Below are 17,873 nucleotides of genomic sequence, written 5' to 3'. Positions count from 1 at the left end.
TGTGAAAAGAAACTCCTCCTGTTTTGACGAGACATGGGCTGCTTTGGGAGAGGGAGAGTTTTAAGCATGGCTGTGTGACGGCTGATGTGGATAGCATTTTCCATCACAAAACCTTTGGAGATGTCTTAGATCCTTGCATTGCTGACAAGGGCTAAGTCTATCAACGTTAGTCATCGCACAATGTGGCTGTTACTATGTACAGCGTTCTCCTCCTTCTGCTCACTTCACTCAGCATCAGTCCATATAAGTCTTTCCAGATTTTTCAGAAGTCTACCTGCTCACCATTTCTTATAGCACAATAGTACTACATTACATTCATATACCACAACTTTGTTCAGCCATTCCCCAAATGATGGGGATCCTCTCAATTTCCAATTCTTTGCCACCACAAAAAAAGAGCTGCTATAAATATTTTTGTACATGAGGGTCCTTTTCCCATTTGTATGATCTCTCTGGGATACAGCCCTAGAATTGCTATTGTGGGGTCAAAGGGAGTTTCTTCATCTTTAAAATGAAGAGATTGAACTAATTGACCTCTGCGGTCCCTCCCAACTCTAGATCAATGTTTTTATGAGATGAACTTGATTCATCACGTCTTTCTCTGGCCTCCACATGACCAGTGGCATGTTTTTGTAGATTGGCTGGCCAAGTGGATGTATAGTTTGTTGTTTTTGTATAATGTAACAATACCTTTGTGGCATTCCAAATAATCAATACCACAGCATTATAAGGAATCCCAGATAAAAATTATTTATGCTTCATAAAGGAGAAAGGTGACATGTAGGGTCTTAGAAGAAGACCACAGATATCATTACCTTAGAGTCTGTCAGAAAGTCACATAATCAAAAATATTAAGCTTGTGTTGTGAATTTTTTTAACATATCGATCTAAGGATGATTTAGATGTCTGTACCATTCCTGGAATGCCTTAAACACCATTTCAGTTTCTACTTTCATCATCTCATCAAAGTTCGCCTATCTGGGAGAGATTTGGTTTACTCAGGTATCCAGACAGATCTTTGATCCATCCAACATGCCAGAGGCCTTCCTCGTCCTCCCTGACATTGTCAGCATAGCAGCAAAGCTGTCTGGCTTGTCTCCTTCTGGTCACAGGATGAGCCCACATTGTGTTCTCACCAGTCAGCTCTTTGATGACATCTTTGACTCTGATTCTTCTTGAGAATTCTCCCTGGATCACGCATTGTGCGCTGCTCACACCTCTCCCCCCTCTCTCCATTGTCCTTTCTGCATGAGACTCATTTTCAGGTCTTTGGAGGTAGTCATATTACTTACTTGGCTGCCATAGAGCCGTACTGGTGCAATGATAATAATATTGAAAAGATGGACCTTTTATGGGAAACTTGGGATCATCAAAGGAGCTCCTGCAGGCAGCCAGCTTGTTCTGTTTCTTCTGTTTCACTGTGAGCTCAGCTTGCTTTCTCTCTGTACTGTCTGTCCCAGAAGCACTGAGGAAAAAGCTCTTGGAGGGGTGAAGGGAAGGAGAGAAACATTTGTTAAGCGCCTACTTTATGCTGGGCACTGTGCCAAGTGCTTTATACGGATTTGATCCTCACAACATTCTGGGAGGTGGAGGCTATTCTTAGCTTACATTTTACAGATGAGGAAACTGAAGCAGACAGGTTAAGTGGACTTGCCCAGTGTCACTCAGGTTACTCCATCTGAGGTTGCATTTGAACTCACATCTTCCGTGAGTCTAAGCCCAGTGCTCTATGCACTACACCACCCGCTGCCTCTAGAACAGGATTTCTTTACCTGTGTGAACCACAAATGCCGTGAACCCCACAAACCCCAATTTGAAACAGAGTCTGCTCTAAGAAAGAGACAAATGAAATTGGGGTACATATGTCCATGGCTTAATTTCTTTCAAGGTGGCTTGACATGCATTGCATGGGAGTTCAGTCCAAAACTGGACTTTTGGGATTTTGGGGTACAGCCTTATATGCCTTTCGAAGAGTAGGTGTTCTCAAGGAGGTGCCAATCAACCATGATTGGTTGACATACTAGGAGGTGGGTGGGTTCCTTAGATCACTCAAAGGAAATACCACCCCTAGTCTTGGAAGTCTGTCTCCACCCAAACATGAATAGGATAAAATCAATTCAGGCCTGGGTTGGAGTTTGACCAAAATAAGAAGATTCAATGCAATCTCGTTATCAGAGATGTCCTGAAGAACTTTGGTCAGAAGGCTGGCAGAGGTACGTGGGTGGGGTGGGGGGAGCTCTGAGTCTCCAGTACACAGATTACCAAGAGAATCATTTTTAACACCTGGGAACTGTAAACTTTTTTTCCTACTTTATAACTGTATTCTAATATACTCGGTTTCCTTTGCAAGCCTGTGTATTTTATGTTATGCATTTAAAAGCATCATTCTGAGGAATGCATAGCCTTCTCTAGACTGTCAAGGGGATCCATGACACAAAGATGGTTATTACCCCCTGCTCTGTGTGGGTGTCCATCCAAATGCATGTTGAAATTTAGACAGTGGATACTTTTGCGCCACTTGATCTTTCCTTCGTGGATGGATAGGCCAGACTCTTTGAGTGACAACAGATCCCTTCCAGGAAACACGACAACGCCTTGGACTTCATACAGTCGGCACGAAGTCACCCACAGATAACCATGTGGAGGATGACATCATCCACATCTTGCCTTCTGAGCTGAATCTCTTCTGTCACAGTGGCAGTTAGCTTGGGCAAGTGCACCTCTCCTGATCTTAGACCTGGCCTGATGATTATTATCGGAGGGTTGTGAAACAGGATTCCACCTTCCAATACATCTTAAATGGCTCTCCTGTGTGGATGAGAGCCATCAGAAGAGAGAGCTTCAGAGACACATTCTGTTGACTCAGAGACTTTTTTGGCATCAACAAACAATAAGTGAGTGGGCTCTTCTATTCTCTACGTTTTTCAGTTAATTGTGAGATGTAAAGCTGTCCTCCATTCTCTGTGAAGGACCTCATCTCTTCCTTTCAGATGCAGCTCAGGCCCCATATTCTGCATCAAGGCTTTCCTGATCTCCCCAACTGCTGATGCCCTCCTTCCCTAACTATCTTGGGGGGAGTATTCACTTCATATTTATGCTGTAGATGTTCCTCTATGTCCTTTAAGCTCGTTGGGTAGGGATTGGCCAGTCTTTGCACTAATGTCCCTGATGGGGTGCTTGGGTGCTTATGTTTGGGTGCTTGTACTTGGACCCCAGTTTCTCCCTAGCCTCAGAAACGCTGCCTCTGACAATTTCTCCCCAGCCCAAGGACACTGTGCCTAGCAATTACTCATGAGTGGGCCCCAGTAAGCCCCTTATCTCTCTCCTTGGTGCAGTAACAAGCAGCCACCTGCAGGAATTATTGGTTTGAACTGGCTTTGCACTGGGTCATAAAGACATTCTTACCCACTGGACTATCTATACCACTGCCCTACCTCATCATCTACATCCTGGACTCCTCATTATCTGTATTCTAGACTTAAGACATATGCATACTCCCTACATCTATCTTGTCAAACAAGACATTGATTGGTGGCAGACTGGACAACTCTCAGTTGTCCCTGACCACTAGTTAACATAGTGATGTAGCAGGCCTAAAACCACACCTCCACGTGGCCCCCCTTGTGGGCTTTTCCTAGTGAACTCTGGGTAAAATGCCTGCCTGCACAGTAGGTACAAGAAGTGCATGTTCTTTTAAGAACTGACCACTCCTTAACCACTCCCTAATCCCACCCTGAATCACCTAGTTAGCATCTTTGGCACATGTCTTATCATATTTTATACAATATAAACTTTAACTATACTCTTTTAAGATTACAGGTTCCTTAAGAATACCTTGCCCGTTGGAAAGCGTAACAATAAACTTTTTGCAACTTGGCTTAAAGATTGCTCGAGTTTGTGAATTCATTCCAGACGACCTGCCTTGTGCTTTGGTTTTTGAGGGGTCCCAGCCTCTCAGACCTCATCATCCCCAGCTCCGAGCACACTGCCTGGCACAATAAGAAGTCCTTGCTGATTGGTTTTGCTTTTGATTTCTGTTTAGGAGATTCTGGTTATATCATTGGAAGGGTTAGGCTTGTCGATCAGGGTTGTTCACCTGTTCACCTGTTTTGTTTCCATAAGGTCTGACATTTCCCCCAAGCCTTTGTCCCTAGGTGCCCTCCCAGCTGGGTTGCTTTGTGTACACATCTCTTCTGGCTAGTTTTCCTTGTTTTGTTCTCTTTAGAGACTGTCGTGTTGGGTCCAAGTGTGGTGATCCTGCTGTGTTTAATGAAAAAGCAGCTTGTTATAAGATCTTGTGCAAATCTTTTTCATTTTTATATTGTTTGTAGCCCTCTTTCACTTTCATCTGCTGGTTTCATTTCTAGCAAGAATATCATGATTGCCATCATTTAGCTACATGTCCACTTTTGGGGAAGGTTCTCCCAGTCAGAGTGCCAATAGTTAGCTGAAATTGTCTAAAAACTGCATGATTCTTAGCCTCCAGTGCCCCTTCTTCTGACACTTTCCCGTGGTTGCTGCATAAGCAGAAGGGACCTCCTGGGCCGTAGGGCTGTGTTTTATTTTTCTAGGTTTAGTGGATTTCTGGCCCAAAGTCAGGTATCACCAGGTGGCTAGTATCCTGGTAACAGGCCTCTCCGTGCAGAGGGAGTTAAGCTGGTCCCCAGAAAACAGATCGGTGTGGGGCCCTGCCTGAAGCCTCTCCAGCCTGGTAGAACCTGCCTGGGCTTCAGGGGTCACCTCCATAACCAGCAGCAGGCATCAGACTAAGATGGGGGAGGTGGGAGTTTACTTAATAGTTTTAAAATCAGATTACATTTCAGAGTGGGTTACTTATTAGAAAGGGATTGATTTGTCAAAACAGAGTACATTAATAAAAAATGTAAAGTCTAACATGTTACAATGCATTAGTGTAATAATGCTGACAAATTCCTAATCAAAACTCAAGTCAAACCACTGTTCAGCTCAAAGAAGTGGTTGGGTTGTCATGCCCATATTTTGGATTGGTTTTCCTCATAAGATAACATAATAATGCTGCCGCTCTCCAGGGAACCACTCCTCGAGCATGTGAGACTCCTTGCATTTATAAGATGCTGGAACATGCTGCTGGTCCCTCCAACTGCCTGTGGCCTGGTTTCAGGAAGAGGGCAGTGGTCACATTTTAACCTTGTGTTGGATGAAAACCAGCTCTGCCTGATATGGCTGTATTCACAGAGTAACAGAATGTATCATTACTGCGTGTCAGAAAGTTCATGTCTTAACAATCCAAGTCTGTGGTGAAAAGAAATCATGGTCCTTAATGTTCTCCTAGGCTTTTAGCAAAGACAGAATAGACTTTGCATGTGAGATGTGTAATGCTGGCAGAAGAAATATCACGTTATTTTTAAGCAATTGCAGGCCGCAAAAGAGTGCCCTGTTTGTGGAGTTGGTGGGCTGATTTTCAGTAATGAGAAATCTTGGACTTGAGAACTGAACTTCTGGAAATGAGAAGATTTTTTTGATGTGGCTGGCCAAAAGCATTTTAATCCTATTTGTTATCCAACAGTCGAGAGAGAAAAGAGGAAAGAACAATTACTTGATATCGCAAAATCAAAGCAAGAACGAACAGATACCGAGCTGCATAATTTGAGACAGGTATGGATCTGGTTGTGATTTGGACTCTAGCTTTGTCGAAGGAATTGTTAGGCATACGTGTCTTTGTATTCTCCTTTGATATGTTGTGTGGGTCTGGACTCTATGATGGCAGGGTGGAAGGTATTCCCTCCATCCAGACAGACATACATAATCTCTTCATGCAACAAAGACCCCCACACAAACATATTTGGAGACACTCCTCCGTTTGGCCCTAAATCTGCTCCTTTCCACACTCTAGGTCTGTTGGATTTTACCCAAGTACTTCCTTTTCCCATATAGCGACCACTTTGGGGCTCAGAATTGTGGGAGTCAGCTGCCTCCATCTTGGTTATCATGGTAGCCCCCAAAGGTTCACAACATTCCTTGATGATTGATATAGGACTCAGGGCCTGCAGCCTCTCAGGTCCACAGTCCACAGTCAGCATCCCCTTCCCCTTCTTGGTTTTAGAAGCTACTCTCCCTGCACCCAGTGCAGAATGGGCTTGCAGGATCCCCATTTCATGCCCTTTCGTTTCACTCTCTTTAGACAGAGTCAGGCCCAAGAGTCTCCTCATGCCTGCCCTGCCACCTTCCCCTTTACCTGCCCCTTTCAAACTGTGTGATTTGTGCTCACTCTTTCACACTGGCTGCCACGTGGCATCTGTCAAGTGGGACATTCTTGAGCACCCCAGGCAGTTAAGTAACAACTGCAGATAGCTACGGGAACGTCCCATCTTCCCTGCACATCTCTCTGCCTTCTCTCAGGATGCCAACCTTAACAGGAACCTTCTTGTCCACACGCTTCCACAAGGGTCCATCTGACGCTGGTGCCCATCCTCCCAGGGCACCTTGGCAGCGCTCACTGCAGGCCTGGCCCACCTGCATGCCCAACGGTGCAAAGCCCTCAGTGGGACCACGTTGCTGTCTCCCACCATCTCTTTGTGTATGAGTGCGCACGTGCATTAATAAGTATTTTTAGAAACAAAGCCTGGGAGACTGGTTTAAAAAAAAAATAAAGCTTGGCCGCAGTCTTCCTCTGATTGCACACTCTGGAGTCAGACGATTTACCTGTGCTTAGAGAATGTTCATTCCTGTTTAGCCCTGGCAGTTGTGCCTTGGCTCCAAGGTTTAGAGACTGTATCACACTGAGAAATCTTTGTACTTTATTAAGTTGTGTTCGACATGCCAAGTGTCAAATTGGAGTGATGTCATTGCATTCTTTAGATTAAAAAATGGGCTAATCTTTCCATGTCTGTGTGCAGGTATATGTCAAACAGCAAAGTGACCTGCAGTTTCTTCATTTCACAGCAGAAAATTATAGGGATGATTCCAGAATGGAGGAGTCCCGGACGCACGACACCAGGTAAATGGCATGTGCCTTCTGGGCGCCAAGAAGGGGGTACCAGGGCCTTTGCACCACGGGGTGATCAGGACTCCTCTCGTGCTCCTCCTCTCCTTTGGTGCTTTGGGCAGGAGGCTTCTCTTACCCACCAGAAGCCGATGAGGAGTTCAGTTAGTGTCTGGGAGAAGGAGATCACCGTCTGTCTCAGCGTCTGAGCCCTTCCCCTTCATTCTCTCTTGCTGGCCTCCCAGGAGCCCCAGGAGGAAGGCTTCTGCCTGCCAGCTCAATGATTTTTATCCCCTTTTTACTGGTGAGGAAACTGATGCCTCGGCACTTGGCCCAATGTCTCCAGTGAGTGGTGGAGCGGGGCCAGGAACCCAGGGCGCTGGCTAGGTCGTTATCCTGCAGCTGAAAGGGATCTTATTCCCATCTGACCTACATCGTGGATCCCTACATAATCCATGGCGAAGGCAGGCCGAGGTGGAGAGGCCCACTGGGAGCCCCTGCCTGCAGAGCGTCTTACTGGCTATATATACTCAGTCAGATGATTTTGAACAAGAAGATTTTTAAAATAGTAGGGATGTTTTTTTTTGTTCAGTGCCATAAGTCCTCATTAGCATTTATTTAATTTCAAGAACTTGTACTTTTCCCTGATGGCCAGAATTCTGCTTTGATTCTGAAAGCTGAATTTGACAACCTTGACATTAATAGCTCATTAAAGAATTGTGCGCTCCTGTGAAAGAAGATAGGGCCGTGACTGCCAGCACAGTTTTCAAGTAGTAGGAGAAATACTTGGAGGCAGATATGAAGGACGTATCTAATTTAAGAGGCATAAACATATACTATACCGCAGGGTGCATGTAAGTTTTCTGAGCCTCAGTTTCTTCATCTAGCAAATGGGGATAATATTCATTCAGTAACAACATTTTTTAAGCGCCAGCTGTGTGCCAGGCTGTGTGCTCAGTGCCGCCTCCCAGGGTTGCTGTCAGGTGCTGATAAGATGATGGATGGAACAGGCTCTGTGAGCTTTAAGAAGCTCTGCAATTTTAACTGCTGTTGTTGTTGATAACAATAATGATATAAATAAGATGTATTTAGATTCTAATTCCCCAGGCAGCATGGCCAGGAGGCCCCTGGAATCATTGGGTGGAGGGATCTGTTCCCATCCCTGCAGTCTCCCTCACTGGGCAGTGCCATCCTCAGGGCTGATTTTGCCTGCTGCCAGCCAAAGAGAGGGCAAATGCTCCCAACTCCCAGCACAGCCCTCAGCAGGGCATAGATCCTGTGCCCCTACCTCCATACCCAGGGAGCACAAAGGGAAAGCAGCCCTGCTGCTGGTGGTTCAGAGTCCTGGGGCCTTTCTCCTTCGCACCCAGCTTCCTCCCGGGGTGAGCTCATGGGGCAGCATTAGGCTGGCAGGGGGTTTTACTGCAGAATGGAGAGTCACAGTCCAAGGATCTGAGCCCCTGGTACTACCCCTCACCAGCTGTGTGGTTGTGAGCAACACATTTGTCCTCTCTTAACCTCAGTTTACTCCTCTGTAAAATGTGTGGTATAGAGCTAGTAAAATGGTGCATGGGGAGCCTCTCATAATATTCAGGTGCTCTGTCAATGGGATTCGCTACCATTAGAGAGCTGAGCCGCCCCCTTTGCTGCCAGAATCCAGCTTGATCACATATTGCTGGACAGTGGCCCCACACCCTTTCTCTACTGGCTGGAGATGTTGCTGGAGTGATCTAATAAGGGGCTAGGATGTGGAACGGGCTTTGCGAACCTCTTTCATCTACTGTTACTAGGACCACTTGCTTAATAGGCCACGTGGGGATCTCTAGGATATTCTTATTTCAAATACACGCTTTGGGGAAGAATATATGTGCCTAGCTTTTACTATTTTGCAATATGAGCCTAAATAATAGCATGGATTGTAAATTATATTTGTATTTCTCAGTTTACTTTTATTCCCCTAATGTTATCATTCAATGATGATTTCCCTCCCACCTTCCCTCCCTCCCTCCCTCCTTCCTTCCTTCCTTCTTCCCTCCTTCCTTTCCTTCCTTCCTTCCCTTTCCTTCCTTCCTTCTTTCCTTCCTTCCTTCCCTTCCTTCCTTCCTTCCCTTTCCTTCCTTCCTTCCTTCCTCCCTCCCTCCCTCTTCCTTCCTTCCTTCCTTCCCTTTCCTTCCTTCCTTCCTTCCTTCCTTCTTTCCTCCCTCCCTCCCTCTTCCTTCCTTCCTTTCCTTCCTTCCTTCCTTTTCCTTCCTTCCTTCTTTCCTTCCTTCCTTCCTTCCTTCCTTCCTTCCTTCCTTCCTTCCTTCCTTCCTTCCTTCCTTCCTTCTTTCCTCCTCCCTCCCTCCCTCCTTCCTTCCTTCCTTCTTCCCTCCTTCCTTTCCTTCCTTCCTTCCCTTTCCTTCCTTCCTTCCTTCCTCCCTCCCTCCTCTTCCTTCCTTCCTTCCTTCCTTCCTTCCTTCCCTTTCCTTCCTTCCTTCCTTCCTTCTTTCCTCCCTCCCTCCCTCTTCCTTCCTTCCTTTCCTTCCTTCCTTCCCTTTCCTTCCTTCCTTCTTCCTTCCTTCCTTCCTTCCTTCCTTCCTTTCTTCCTTCCTTCCTTCCTTCCTTCCTTCCTTCCTTCCTTCTTTCCTCCCTCCCTCCCTCCCTCCTTCCTTCCTTCCTTCTTCCCTCCTTCCTTTCCTTCCTTCCTTCCCTTTCCTTCCTTCCTTCCTTCCTTCCTTCCTTCCTTCCTTCCTTCCTTCCTTCCTTCCTTCCTTCCTTCCTTCCTTCCTTCCTTCCTTCCTTCCTTCCTTCCTTCCTTCCTTCCCTCCCTCCTTCCTTCCCTCCTTCCTTTCCAGGACTGTCCCTTTACATGGAGTTTGTTTGAATTGTCGGTTGACTGGAGTTCCCTGCTGTGAGACTGACAGCATTAGGCAAGGCAATAACAGATTAGTAAGGGATCATTCAGCCAGTTAAGTGGCTGCCACGTGCTGAGCCTTGTGTTAGTTACATTTACCTGAGCAAAAACCAAATGTGTAAAATGTGGTCCTTGCCCATGAAGAACTCATAGCGTTATTGGGAAGATCAGTCATACACACGTGAAACAGTGTTACATGGTTGTATGCTGAAAACAATCATTCATGAAACTCTAGATTCTATAGCGTAGGTAATCATAGAATATGAGGAAGGTAACTATGCTGAGCACAATTATGAACACAATGGAAGTTGGGTCAGCCTGGACTACAGCTTTGGGGAAGGGCTTCATGGAGCCTCTGGGCCCTGGAGCTGGACCATGAAAGATGCCCTTCTCAGCGTGGCTTTGATATATGAATTTCAGACAGAAGTCACCTTAGAGAGGTATCTGTATTGATGAGGTCCGTATGAAATATGTAGAGTAATGGTGTTAAATATATATATCATAAACACAGTTCTTTGTAATATCCTTGTAGCAGAGAATTGAGTTTCTCAGATCTCCAAAGTGACACCCCCAAAAGCATCATTAAGAGAGAGGGAAATCAGAAGATATACGCTAAGGATCATGAAATCGAGGCCTCCCAGGTTCAACCCTGGAGGCCAGAAAAGGGTGGTTATGATGGAGGCAAAGAAGAAAAGAGAGTTAACCTTGTGTATGGAGAGGAGGCTGGTCCTGGCACTTCAGCCATTTTTGCCAAAGATGGGCTAGAAAGACAAAGACCCCTGCCCTTGAAAGAGAGAGTACAGTTTAATACGATGCCCCTGGTTGAATCCAAAAGGAGAAGTACATTGTGCAGGAGCAGTACGAAGTCAGCCCAGAGCAGTGACAGCGAGGCCCTGTCCCGGGAGCACCACTACTACCACCACCACCACTTTGGAGGGCCCGATCATAAGCACTGTGATCTCAATATCTTTGTGAACCCAGGCATGTCAAAAGCAAAGCAGACAGAAAGGCTGGAAATGGAGGGTCACGAACAGATGGAGGTGGCTGAGGCCTCCTATTCCCAGTTCAATGAGGGCTCTCTGAGTGACTCAGACATTTGTGAATCTAAATGCTGCCACCCAAGTAACTTCATCATCGAAGCCCCAGCCTGGAGCTCCGTTTCTGATATGGAGTGGATGAGGATTTTCAAGCCTTCTAAAGTAGAGAGAGTTGTTCGACCCAAGACCGTTTGCACGTGCTTGAGGAATGTCTGTGGAATAAAGCATCATACTCTCAAAAGGTAAGTTTTGTGTCCCATTGGCAAATACCCAGAATAAACACAACTACAATATTCAGAAATCCTTTTTCAGGCCTTTGTTTGCTGTTTGTGGTTATCTTATTCATGCCTCTAGTATACAGAAGGCAGAATTTTAAAACACCCAAAGAGACCTTTGATATAAAATTCATTTAAGAAACATTTATTAAGCCCCTTCTGTGTGCATTACTATTAACTCTAGGGATGCAGAAATAATACAATTTCTGCTTTTAAATGGGTCAGTCGATCGGCAAACATTTATTAAGCGCTTGCTGTGTTCCAGGCACTGTGCCAAGTATTGGGATACAAAGAAAGGCAAAAATTGTGGTCCTTGCCCTCAAGTAGTCTACATTCTAAAGGAGGAGACAATGTACAAATGACTATGTGTGTGCAAGATATATATAATATGAATGGCAGGTACAAATCTAGCCCCCTCATTTTACAGATAAGGAAACTGAGTGACAGAGTGGTGAATTGATTTGCCCAGGGTGGCATAGCTAGAATCTGAGGTGGGATTTGAACCCAGATTTTCCTCACTTCCAGGTCCAACCTTCAATCTGCTATAACATGACTGCCTCCATGGGGTTGATAGAGAGGGGGCCTGGAGAAGGGAAATAGAGTAAGAGGATCAGTGGAAATTATTTAGCTTCTTTTTCAAATGCTCAAATGGAGTGCCTTAATACGAAGGGGCAGGCTTGGTAAATTAAAAATAAATGTCCAGATGAATGTCTGGGAGTCTCCTCAAGATGTGTGTGCTAGTAGAGAATTTAGAATTTGAGGAGAGAGGCCCTGGGTTCAAATCCCCATTCTGCCACATGATGTGACTTTGGGAAATTACACATTTATTGGGGGGGGGCAGGGAATGGGGAGAGGGGAATGTGAAAGGTACATAGGTAAATAATAAAGGGTAGGAGTGATAGAGGAAGAAAGATCCAGATAAGGAAACTGGAGGGCATAAAATGTATCTGGGGGAGAGAGGTGTCCGAGAAGGCTTCGTGGAGAAGGTGGCCACTGAGCAGAGCATCGAAGGTGAATTAGAATTCTGAGGGGGCAGCTAGGTGGTGCAGTGGATAGAGCACCGGCCCTGAATTCAGAAGGACCTGAGTTCAAATCTGGCCTCAGACACATAACACTTACTAGCTGTGTGACCCTAGGCAAGTCACTTAACCCCATTGCCTAGCCAAAAAAAAAAAAAAGAATTCTGAAAGGGTAGTTTGGTGTGACTGGAACGTAGTGTGAAATAAGGCTAGAAAGGGAAGCTGGAGCTTGACTGTGGAGGGTCTTCGAGGGTCCATTAAGAAGTTTCTGTTTTCTCTTGGAGGCAACATCTGGGCCTTGGGAAGATGATGGTGGCAGCTACGTGAGGTCGTGAAGGAACGACTTGAGAGCAAGTCACTTAGAAAGTTCTTCCACCATTCTAGGCAAGAGGTGATTGAGACTCAGACATGGAGAGGGACGGATGAGAGAGCCGTCACGGGCAGGGACGCGATCAAGCCAGGCAAGGCATGGGTGGGGCAGGGAAGAGACAAAGGGGTGGGTTTTGGAGTGGACTCCTGCAGGGCTTTGCCCCTCACTGTCTCCACTGGCGTCCTGCGTCCATCTGGGCCTGGGTTATAGAATGAGGACGCTAAACGAGGTGTCTCTATGGGTCCTTCCTGCTCACTTAGGTGAGAGATGATGAGTTACATCTTTGATCTTTTGGATACGGTAAGCTTAAAGTGACAACGTCCAGGTAAAAGTGGCATTTAAGGCTGCAGAGGCAGGAGAGAGAGAGACAGACAGACAGAGACAGAGAGAGACAGGGAGAGAGAGGCAGCGACAGGGAGAGAGATATGGAGAGGGAAAGAGAAAGACCAGAGAGGGGGGACAGAGAGAGAGAAGAATGAGAGAGAGAGAGAGAGAGAGAGAGAGAGAGAGAGAGAGAAGGAGAGGGAAGGAGGAGGGGGAGGCAGAGAGAGACAGACAGGGAGAGAATGAGAGACAGAGAGACAAAGACAGAGACAGAACGAGAAAAGGGAGGGAGAAAGGAGAGGCAGAGAGAGAGAAGGGAGGGAGGAGAGACAGAGAGGAGAGAGAGAGAGAGAAAAAAAGAGAGAGAGAGAAGGAGAGGGAGAGAGGGAGGGAAGAGAAAGAAAACGGGGGGGAAGGGAGAGAGAAGAAGGGGAAAGAGGAGGGAGGAGACAGAGAGAGACAGAGACAGGCAGAGAATGAGAGACAGAGACAAAGACAGAGACAGAGAAGGGAGGGAGGGGAGAGAGAGAGAGAGAGAGAGAGAGAGAGAGAGAGAGAACGGGGGGGGGAACAGAGAGAGGGAGGGAGAGAGAGAAGAGAAGAAAGGTAGGCAAAGCGAGCCCAGAAAGGACAGCAGGCAGGAGTGTGTAGAAGAGCCAGCCTCAGTGCCAGTGTGTCAAGTTCAAGAACGCAGCCTGAAGAAGGCCTGCATTCAGCCGTTCAGAGGTGACATGAGAGAAGAAGACTTTGGCTGATTGAAGAGGCTGCAGAGGCAGGGGTCGATGACTCAGGGTGATCAGTGCAAGTGAGAAGAAACCCGGGCTGAGAGTGCAGGGATGTCAGGGGTCACATGAGGAAGATTTTGAAGGAGAGAAGAGACCTGACTTTGTGTGTGGCCCACAGAGAAGGGCCAGTGCATGGGGAAATACTGAAAAGAAAGGGAAGAGAGAGGTTAACCATGGATGGAGTGAGCTCCTGAAGGGAGGGGATGAACATGAAGAGGGGGCTTGGCCTTGGCAGGAGAAGAGCCACATTTCTTGAACTGGCACAAGTTGGGAACGAGTGAAGATGTAGAAAGGTTTGAAGATGAATGTTGGGGAGGTGAACTGATGGTGAACAGATCTCAAAGTAGAACACAGTCAACTGCTGAGGGTCATAGGGTTTGGGATGGAGACAGGGACTGGAGAGAAAGGAGAAGCATTGTACCAGTGGCTCTGGGGAGTGTGACAGAGAATCAATCGATGAGTAAGTGCATTGCTCTCTAGCAGTCAGGGCCCCATTGAGTTCCGATGACATGAATTTGTGGTAGGCCTTGTGGGCACGTGACACCACCCCTCCTTCCCCCCTGCCCCGCCCCACACATACAAATGCAATATTGAGCAGCCCTGGAGCAGAAGACAGAGCAGCCTACAGCAACGGGAGGTTACCCAGGAGGGAAGATTGGCTGAAGGCCCAGGGGCAAGGAACTCAAGGGATGGAGTAGTATGAGGAGTTTGGAGGAGGAGAAGGTAGTGATGCCAGATGAGGAATGGTGGGAGAAGAATCAGGCAAGGATGGAGGAGCTGGCAGTCATGGCCAAGATAAGGCACGAGTCTGTGCTTGAGGAGGGAATCTCATAGTTGAGATGGGAAGTTGGGAAAAATTAGGATGATTGTGAAGTCAAAGGCTTGATTCCTTGGGGACAGCTGAGATGCAGCGGAGAGGAAGGGCACAGCAGCTAAGGAAGCTAAACTAAGGAGCAGGCAGGGTATTGATGGGAATATTGTTATCACCCAAGATGAGGATGCGGTGGGGGGGAGACTGTCAAGCAGTCTTGAATTCATTGAGTAAGGAGAAAGTGAGTGGAGGGGGAGATTAGAGCCCTAAAGCCCAGGGCAGGGTGATAGGAGCAGATGGAGCCAGGCTGCCAAGGGGTACAGGCCCAGGTCTGTCAGGAAGGACCAGAGAGCAGCAGGGCTCACTCCCCTTCTGGCCTTTTGTGCTAGGCTATGAGAAGGGCTGGTGGTCAGCACCGAAGAGGGAGACAGGCTTCTTCAGGAGAAAGCGACATTTCAGGGAGGGCTTTTAAGGCAACCCTGAAGGGTGGGAAACCAGCTCCTCTGCTGCCTACACAGGACTGATTCAGCTGCCTATTCCACAAGGCTTTCCTAGGAGGACTGCCTGCCTTTTTCATTTTAAATCTTTTCTGGATACTTTAAAAAAAATTTATATCACTGTTACTTCCCAGTTATTCCCAATAGAACCCTCTCTTCTCACCATTCCCTTGTTTGGCAGTTATGCTAAACAGACACAAAACTTTGTCCATGTCTGCAAATGTATGCCTTATTCAGCACCTGTTGTCCACCACCTCTCTGAAGAGTGGCAGGTGACATACCTTGCCATCAGTAGTCACTGTTGGTCATTGCTTAGCTTAAGAGTCTCACAATCTTTTCGTTGTTGTTTTCCTTAACGTTACTGTGTTCATTATGTCAATAATTATTATTGTGATCATTATGTCAATAATTGAGCATTATAGCCATCCTTCTTTTGGTTCTGGGTATTTTATTCTTCATCCATTCGTGTCAGGCCTCCCAAGTTTTTCCTAATTCTTCCAGTTTGTCATTTCTTACAGCTTCTCCCTGAATCTTAGACTGTCACAAGTGTGTCTGTGGTGTTTGCTCGCTGTTGCCTTTGTGGGCCCTGCTTGTGTGACCTTGTCCAGATCACTGGCCCTCTTGGGGCCTCCTCTGGGCTAGAATATGGCAGTGGTCCCTTCCAGGTCTAACATGCTGGGAGTCCTTAAGTGCCAGCAACACTAGGCACCTTCCTATCACCTGCAGGAGAAGTGTGGGGCTACTTCTGTTCCACTGGCCTTCCTCCAGTGGAGTCTCTCTCCACCCTCCTGTAGTGAAAGGACTGGGGACATGAATCCAAAACATCAGGTAGGCATTTTTTTTAAAACTTCGATTCTACTTCCACCCACAAAACAAAACAAAAAATCCCATCAACTTCCCCCACCCCCAGTACATTTTACTGCACACAGTAGGCTTCATAAATGTTTGCAGAATTTTATAACCACATTAACTCTATTTCTCATGATTTATTCTCTTAGATGACCTTGCCTAGGGTACTTAATTCTTTTTTTTTTTTTCACTTTTGAAAGACTCTGATTGGTATAAGCATGCTTCAGTAAGGTATCTGGATTCTTACTTGTAAAAGGATTTCTATAATATTGATCAGTCCTAGTAGGATTTAATCTGAGCTCCTTTTTGGAAGTGGCTTGTTTGTTTTTCAGCCTAACATGGTACCTCGTCCTGGAGAAGTACTTTCACTGCAAGCCTAGTTGACGATGATGATGGTGATGCTAACAAGAGGGTTATCTGTTATTTTATTGACAGCTCGCCAATTGCCTTCTGGCATTCCCACCGAATGGGCGCCTCTAATGTGAAGTACTCAGCAAAGAACGAGGAGAGATGCACAGATTGCTCTTCCGATAAAAGGCATTCATCTGGATTTCTGTCGAGCAGCAGAGCCCCAGACCCTGGCTTCCATCACGTTAGTATTTGGCTGGCAATGACATGAAGATTTAGACACAACTGGCAATTCCAGGAGGCCCTTAACCTTTCTGCAGTACAGTGGTTAGCTGATGTTTGTTTTATTTTAGGAACTTGAGGCTCTTTTAAAATGGTCTTTGAAAGTTAAAACATTTAATCTCCCAGATCAGATTCCCCAAAGGAGGCTCTCAGTGAACCTGGGTGTTCTCAATAGTGAATGTGCTAGTTACGTGGATTTTAGTGTCAATTACTAAAAGCAATAGTGATGGGCATTCTTTATGACTCTTATTTTAGAAAACTAAATGTGATAGGCATTCTTTATTCTTATTTTTTAGTCCTCTTACCAAGGGGAATAAAATTAGTTTCTGAGAGCAAACATTTTAGTTTCCTCCCATTAGTAACTTGTAATGTGGCTTGTCTTCCATGATTTGCACATTGACGACAATGTAGAAGACTTTCCTCTGTAGACAAGTATAAACCAAGGCCGCACTGGATTTGGAACTGGGTGCAGATTTTGGTTTAGCTACTTATTCCTTGTGTGACCTTGGGCAAGTCATGTCCTCTGTGGAGGTCTCCTTCCCTTATCTGTAAAGTATTTACAAAGGATCGGATTTTGTGATTTATAAATTCTTTTTTATAAATTGTGAACTAATTGATCAAAATTGATCAAGAAGCACAAAAATTCAAATATACAAAGAACAAAAAAGAGGAATGTATATGAAACTGTAAGAAGGCTGGGACTGGAGCCAGGGATTTCAAAGGTGAGAAAACTCCCTCTATCAAGGCCGATTGGCACCTTCTCTGAAACGAAAGCACCTGGAACATGAAGAAAGTAGGTGGCTTGCTTGAGGTCAGTCAGCTGGACATCTTGGAGGCAGGGCTTGAACCCAGGCCAGCACTGTGTCCACTGCACCTTCATGAAATGGTGACCCTGTGTTGGATACAGTTTGATTAAAGTGTATGTTAAATAAAACACAGTAGCAGGAAAGTTGTCCTTTGTCTGCCCTTCTGCCCTTTTGCTTTTCTTCGTGCATTTTCTCTTGTTTTATTCATGTTCTTTCCTCTTGTTTTGCACTTCTCTCACTTCCCACTAACTCAGCCTCACCCCAAAACTAGGACCCTTCCTTGCTGCAAATAGGCGACTGTGATTTCTAAGGTGCCTTCCAACTCTGGTATGTTCTGTGATCCATTTTAAGCAATATCAAAGTGAGATTTAAATTAAGAACATTTCATTTAATTGAATTCCATTTAATAAATTTTACCTGCTTCCCAGGGGGGACTGAGGAAAGCCCTTTATAAACTGTAAGGGGCAATATAGAGATGAGTTGTTATTATTGACTATTAATAATGTATTTTCAATAAAAAACCTCCTTTACATTGAGTATTGTAATGAGTTCAGAGAGACAGGGAGGGATGGAGGTACAGAGATGCAAAGGGAGATGCGCACAGCCTTGTGTGGCT

The 17,873-nt window shown here is 45.9% G+C and overlaps 1 protein-coding gene across 2 annotated transcripts in view; it reads left to right on the top strand.

Annotated features, from left to right (window-relative positions):
• CCDC62 (coiled-coil domain containing 62) overlaps positions 1 to 17,873 on the top strand; it is a 58,320-nt gene that overhangs the window by 30,465 nt on the left and 9,982 nt on the right. For both annotated transcript variants that reach the window (XM_020970172.2, XM_020970170.2), the window contains exons 7-10: positions 5,546 to 5,634; positions 6,876 to 6,976; positions 10,387 to 11,133; positions 16,257 to 16,413. In XM_020970172.2, the coding sequence (XP_020825831.1) occupies positions 5,546 to 5,634; positions 6,876 to 6,976; positions 10,387 to 11,133; positions 16,257 to 16,413 (1,094 nt within the window). The remainder of the gene's footprint in view (positions 1 to 5,545; positions 5,635 to 6,875; positions 6,977 to 10,386; positions 11,134 to 16,256; positions 16,414 to 17,873) is intronic.

The sequence above is a fragment of the Phascolarctos cinereus genome, unplaced genomic scaffold (assembly GCF_003287225.1).
Source record: "Phascolarctos cinereus isolate Bilbo 61053 unplaced genomic scaffold, phaCin_HiC Scaffold_4;HRSCAF=312, whole genome shotgun sequence".
Lineage (NCBI taxonomy): Eukaryota > Metazoa > Chordata > Mammalia > Diprotodontia > Phascolarctidae > Phascolarctos > Phascolarctos cinereus.
Note: the sequence above shows the minus strand (reverse complement) of the source record. Positions and strands in the feature narration are given on the sequence as shown.